At 39.8% G+C, this 6,292-nt stretch overlaps 2 protein-coding genes across 10 annotated transcripts in view; one reads left to right on the top strand and one right to left on the bottom strand.

Moving 5' to 3' along the window:
* The first annotated feature begins 1,311 nt into the window (after positions 1-1,311).
* On the top strand, positions 1,312-3,397 carry LOC145492866 (RYamide receptor-like). Its single transcript, XM_081472243.1, has one exon. The coding sequence runs from the start codon at positions 1,426-1,428 to the stop codon at positions 2,551-2,553; it is 1,128 nt and encodes a 375-aa protein (XP_081328369.1). The 5' UTR covers positions 1,312-1,425; the 3' UTR covers positions 2,554-3,397.
* Positions 3,398-3,913: 516 nt separating this feature from the next.
* Positions 3,914-6,292, bottom strand: part of LOC145493167 (RYamide receptor-like) — a 27,266-nt gene continuing 24,887 nt past the window's right edge. For all 9 annotated transcript variants that reach the window (XM_081472578.1, XM_081472573.1, XM_081472577.1 and 6 more), the window contains one exon: positions 3,914-6,292. This exon is cut by the window's right edge and continues 929 nt beyond it. In XM_081472578.1, coding sequence (XP_081328704.1) covers positions 6,101-6,292 — 192 coding nt within the window. In that variant the 3' untranslated portion in view covers positions 3,914-6,100.

Below are 6,292 nucleotides of genomic sequence, written 5' to 3'. Positions count from 1 at the left end.
CACATTTCGTTCACCATGGCAGAAAAGGCGAAATATTTGTTACTTCCCACTTACAGATTTTTCCAGTTTCTTGTTAAAAAGGGGGAAATAATCAAAGGAAATTATATGTGAAAAGGAAAGAGGGAGTAGTAAGGCTGCATAGAAACAATTGGCGCGAACGTCCTCGATGACTTAATTAACGCGGCGCGAGGCCAGATGATCGGGCATATTCTATGATCAAAGTTTATTAGTTTGCAGACTGCCAACGTCAAAGGCTATAATTATGAGACACTTTATATTCAACATGAATGATCTTTTAATTGTCTTACGCATTGGCCTTGACAGCAAAAGCAATCATGGCTTTTGCTGTCGAGGCCAATGCGTAAGACGATGATCCAGGTTAACAATTTGTCCTTCTAGTCCGTTTTCGCCAACGATAAGTACCTTGATCTTCTCTTGGTTTTCACCTATTTAATCGAGTAAAGGCAAAATTGTGGAACGATATGAGGGGAAAAAGTGAAACAAGAGGTCAAATTGCAAAAGAAAGGTCAATACATATGTATATATTTTTTTTCGTTTGATGTGAAGTGGCTTTTTCTTTTTGTTGAACTCGCTGGCCCGAAAATTAAGTCAAAACAACATCCTGACAACAATATATACACATCGGACGAAAGGCAAATAAAAATTTAAGGGCAGCCCTGATCGCAAATCTTTGAAGAGTCGAGCTGCAAAGACAGAATATAAATATATTTCGCTAAAGAACCTAGCACAGCTTATCAGATTATCACCCACAGAAAAAAAGTGCTCTGTTTGTTTTAGACGGCTTGTTGTCGGCGACTCATTTAATTTTTGAAGACTGAATTAATAGATGAATAACTTTATTTAAGTGTCAGTGGTATATACAAGCTAGAATATACGAACAATTATTCTCGTCACAAGGTCTGAAAAATTTTTTGTAAACGAAGCTTCGTTTGCAAAAAATTTTCAGACCTTGTGACAAGAATAATTGTTCGTTTATTTATACACCAAGGTCAAGAATGAGCGTACATAGTCAAGCTAGAATATGTTTAGAATAAAAGGACGATAAATAACCATGTTAAAATTAAACAAATGAGAATAAGAATAAGCTGTGTGAAAATAATGAAAGTATCAGGTATCAGGCGGTACACATGTGACAATAAGAACACGCGTCGTTCTTAGGAACAGTATATCTGTATCACTTATTCTGTTTCTAGAAAAACTTTGTCAATCGCTAGTCTCACTTATTTTCAGTTGCGCTGAGCCTGCACAAAGGCTAATGACCGAGAGATATCTGATGGAGTGTTTTCCCGTTACAAACTGAAGATAGAACAGACTCAAACATCCCACAGTCAGTTTTATTTTCTTTTACCTAAAAGAAACAAGCAAAGGCTCTGATAGTTACTATTTTTATTATCAGGACTTTCCATGCTTCCTAACATGACGAATAATGCCACAGATGCGCCTCCTGAGGGATTCCAGGTGCCGCGCAATATTCAGATCGGAGTCACAATCCTTGCCGTCATTGTTATCATCCTGGCAATGATCGGTAATACTCTGGTGATTTACATCGTGTTCACAGTAAACCACATGCGCAGCTCAACAAACACTCTCATCGCCAACATGGCCTTTGCTGATCTTCTCATGACCATAGATATTCCCTACATACTCAAATGGGTCTACGTGTGGGACAAGTGGTTTGGCACGTTCATGGGCACTGTGTTATGCAAGTTCTTCCACGCTGCACAGGTGGGATCCCTAGCCTCTTCAGTCTTTAGTTTAGTAGCGATCTCACTGGATCGCTCTTTCGGCATCCTATTTCCAATGAAGAAGATAATGACTCGAAAAGTTGTGCGCTTGGCGATCGCCATGACGTGGCTAGGTGCGCTGGCGTTAACTGTTCCACTCATGATAGCGGTCAAGAATACACAGCTGGGGGGGATGGAGTATTTTAGCTGCAGAGAGAACTGGCCGCCGATGTCACAAACAACCTACAATACATTTTTATTTACAACCGCCTACATCATTCCACTGACCGTTGTTACTGCAGTTTACTGCCTGGCGGGATTACGTCTTTGGAGAAGAAAACTCCCTGGACGTGGTAATTCAACTGCACGAAGGAGAGCTCAAGCCTCAAGTAGACGCGCGACTGCCATGTTGATAACAGTACTTGTTATTTTCACTCTTTCCTGGTTTCCATTTCAAGCCTTGGAGATGATAAGAGTTCTTAATCCGCAGATATTGAAGGACTTCACAATTCCCGTGGAAGTTCATTTTGTAATCCCGTGGTTTGGTTATTGTAACAGCGCTATTAATCCAATTCTTTATGTGATATTCTCAGAGAATTATCGCCGCCAGTTTTATCGGATTCTCTGTAGAGGGCCAAGCCGAAGGGATCGTCACAGAAATATGATCATCAAGAGCTTGGGAGCAACTCAGACTACGCCCCTATCGCTGGGGTTGTCGAAGGCAGCACATATACCACTCAAAGAGCTAAAAGCAAAATCTAACCAACAGGGACAAGCGATTGTCAATAAAGGTCTTGATCTTTTGTAGATGTAATTCTAGCTTTCATTTTCATTGTGGTTGAAATGCCTCTACTGTAAATTATAGCATTTATTATAGTTAAGTTTCTTCTCGTTTATTTTATAATTTAGCTAAGTTAAGTTTGGTTTAGTTTAGTTTAGTTCATATCGTTCGTTTCGTATCGTTTAGTTTAGTTTCATGTAGTCTAGCCCAGTTTAGTTCAGTTCAGTTTAGTTAAGCTCCGTTTAATTTAGTTTAGTTTAGTTTAGTTTACTTTAGTTCAGTTTACTTTAGTTCGCACTATTTCGTTTCGTTTGTTTTGTTTTGTTTTGTTTTGTTTAGTTTTGTTTACTGTAGTTTATCTGGGATGGCCTTATTTAAATTGCCATAGCTTACAGATAAACTACACCGTGTTCGATTTTGACATGTATTTTTTATTTGTTATTTTCTCAAGTCAGTTATTTCGACACAGAGAAGAGAACTAGTAAATAGCACGGAAGTGTCAAAGTTGCCTGGATGTTTTCGCAGAGGGTGAAAATGCTTGTAAAGATGGCTTCGAGAGGCCAATTTGCGCCACAGGATCAGTTATTTCTGGACCGGTCTGGGATTTCTGAAGTCGGAAGTGAGCATTTAGACACTCATATCTTAGCGGGTTTGTGTGATAACTTAGTAAATTAGACGAAGAAAAATAAACCTTATACATGAATACTATTTTGTGAGCCTGTTACACTTCCCTTCCATTGTCCTAAATCTTTTTTCTCTTTTACACCCATACAAGAGTGATGTTGATTCCTCGTTATAAAGCTTTTACACCTTGAAAGTTACCAGATGGCATTTTAGACTTAAAATGGAGCCGAAGATGCCCCCTCCCCCTTCCCACCCCCCTTCACATACGCCTTACCTTAACACCACAATGTGAGAACCCAGCGGCAACAAAAATGTTCATTGAGGCAGCATTTCAATACAGCGCGCAACTTGCCAAATTTTCGTTAAAACTTTCATAAAGTTCCGATATTTATCATTCCGTCAAAGAATACCACCAGCAGTCGAGACCACGCCAAAAGTTGTCAGTCAACGACTTCAGGGAAAAATACCCGCGGGCTCAGGTCTTCGAGACATCGACGGGCTCTTGTTACCGCGAATGTTGATTTGAATTTATTTTAAGCCAAAAATAACGAAAGGTTGCGATTTATTTATGAAAATAATGATTGTGCGGAATCCAGACAAGGGTGAGGTTTATACCGACATTCAAATAGAACGGAAATTTCCAAGCAAAAATGTTCGAAAATTTGGGGATACCTCACGAAGTTGTCCTCTTTTTCGGAAGTTATGCAAAGTTACAATTTTCTACACGTTATCAGCTAAAACATCAAATTTTTGGGCAGAACGATTTGCGCTTTGTTTCAGTTTTTGGCTTGATGACTGCGGGGAAAATTTTCCTGATTTTACCGGTCAAGTTTGCACGATTCTCGCGAATTCCAAGGCTCGAGAAATTAAATCCAGCCTTGAAAATGTCAGTCAGGCCATTCCAAGGTCTTCAAAGATATTCAGACAGAGACATTACTAGAGAACCTATTTCAAGAAAGCCCTGCAAGTTTTCAGGGCCAGACAGGGAGTGAGACGGGCAGTGAGGTGCAGTATTGCGAACGAGTCTAAAAACAAAATTCGTGGGCGCGTGTATATATGGAATTTCTCCTCGGCTGTTCAACTCGATATCTCACAAGTTAGGGCAACGATTGGGTGAGATATAAGGTTGGACACGAGAAGAGAAATTCAAATCATATCTACAAGCAACCATGTATTATTATATAAAAATACTAATAACGACAGTTTTGACGATTTTCTGAAGACTTCCGACCACTTTCCGGAGATTTCCGAAGATTCTCCAACGTTGTCGAACATTTTCCGAAGATTGCCAAAGATAATTGAAGATTGTCGAAGACTTCCGAGGAAGATCCAAAGATTTATAGGCGATTATTAGTCAGTGGCAACACAAGCTACTTGGAAAAAGTTTCAGACTACGAATGACAGACACGTTCAACACACAGTTTATTAGACCTGGATGAAAAAGATAAAATTGAGTCTGTACTTCACAACTGGTCTTGCTAAAGCTATATCATTGTCTACTTCCTATTTACATATAATTTCACAATTCTAAATTGACTTTTCTTTAAGATATTATACAGTGAGCTATTTAGCTAGTGAGCTATTGTCACAATTTATGATTGGAAAAGTTCTTAACACTTTTTTTTTTCGCCCGTCTATGATGGCGTTTGTAAGTTCCGTCAGTTGTCTGTCCTAATGCTCCGAGAAGGACGTTGATTTAGTTATAGATGTACAGTGTTTCCCGAGACGAACAAAGAACTTTTCGAACATCGCCCAAAGCGATTCCCAAACATTATTCAAAGTGTTTGATTGTCCTTTCCGAACAGCAATGCTTGTAACAATAGCCTTATAGCAATAGCAATTTTAACAGAGAAACACTACAACTTTTAACTCTCCTGACCATCTTCTACACAAACGTACTCGTAAGATGTGTTCTTCTTTACTACAGCTTTACTGTACAGAACTTAATAGCACGACCTCTCTTGCCACACTTATTTAGTCCTATCTCTTCTGAAAACAGGCCTCAAGATCATGCTGATCATTAATTAGAAATTGACTGAACAAAATGCACGGCCTCGAATTGATGCCAACGCCAAACATTTCTGGACTCCATCTTTGTGCACTTGGGAGTCTAGGAAAGTTTAAGCAAGCAGCAAGACGTAATTTTTCCCGAAAGGAAACAAAGAGCTTTGTACCAACTGAAAGCGTTCACCACTTAACCTACAAGATATGTTAATCGCTCAAAAGGATATCAAGCTTTAGCAGTTGTGATCACCACCCTCCAGGACACGTCTAATCAGAGACACCTTGGAAAAACGTAACAGGCTCAATTGTTTATCAGTCTGTTATCACCATTTTGAACTGCCGCGTATCTGGGTTTAATGGTGCGCGTGTTTTACCATATCCTGAAATAATAATTACACTGCTCGAGTATCCGTTCGATTGATCCTATTCCAGAATGCTCGGATTGTATCTCACGCATTCTACTATAGGAAGTAGAATACTCGCTGTAACAGCGTTACTTTGCGCGGCGTCGCGAAGAAAACTGGTTACTTCGCAATTGACCACACTCGCGTATTCGGAAACGGTACGAAAGATGCACTCCTTCTCCTTTCCTTCAACAAAAAGTAGAAGAATTGCTTCAAAAAGGTAACCAAGACGTTCGGACGCAACAGCTGCCCTGGAATATTCAGGAATATATTTTTATTCTGCCGGAATTAGGCCAATCAAACACACTCTTTCGTGATTGAGTTTCTATACTCATGCTCTTGGAACCGACAGATCTAAGTAACCGTAGCGTTAAGTATTCATATCGAAAGAATATCGATCCAAGCAAATGAAAAGACTATAAAAAGCATTAGGATTCCATAGCGAAAGCAGAAAAAGTGTTTGAGAGTTGCTTTGCCATGTTACGTTACAATGAAAGATAAGGAACAGATCCTCTGTTGGACTGTTCTTGTTAAGCTTGGACTCAGGGTGTCTCTGGACTTCCTCTATTATGATTCGCTTCTTCCCTCAGTTTCTGGAGTGGTATGCTAACAGCTAAGGAACTTCCTCTAGACAGGCGCGTCATTCGCGTCGTGCTCCGGCTCGCAACAGTTGTGTTCCTATAACGCTCTATTCGGCTTGGCCCTTTGCAGAGAATCCTGTTAAATTCGCGGCG

This window comes from Orbicella franksi, chromosome 7 (assembly GCF_964199315.1).
Source record: "Orbicella franksi chromosome 7, jaOrbFran1.1, whole genome shotgun sequence".
In the NCBI taxonomy this organism is placed as follows: Eukaryota; Metazoa; Cnidaria; class Anthozoa; order Scleractinia; family Merulinidae; genus Orbicella; species Orbicella franksi.
The sequence above is the reverse complement of the archived record's forward strand: the minus strand, read 5'-3'. Positions and strand labels throughout refer to the sequence as shown.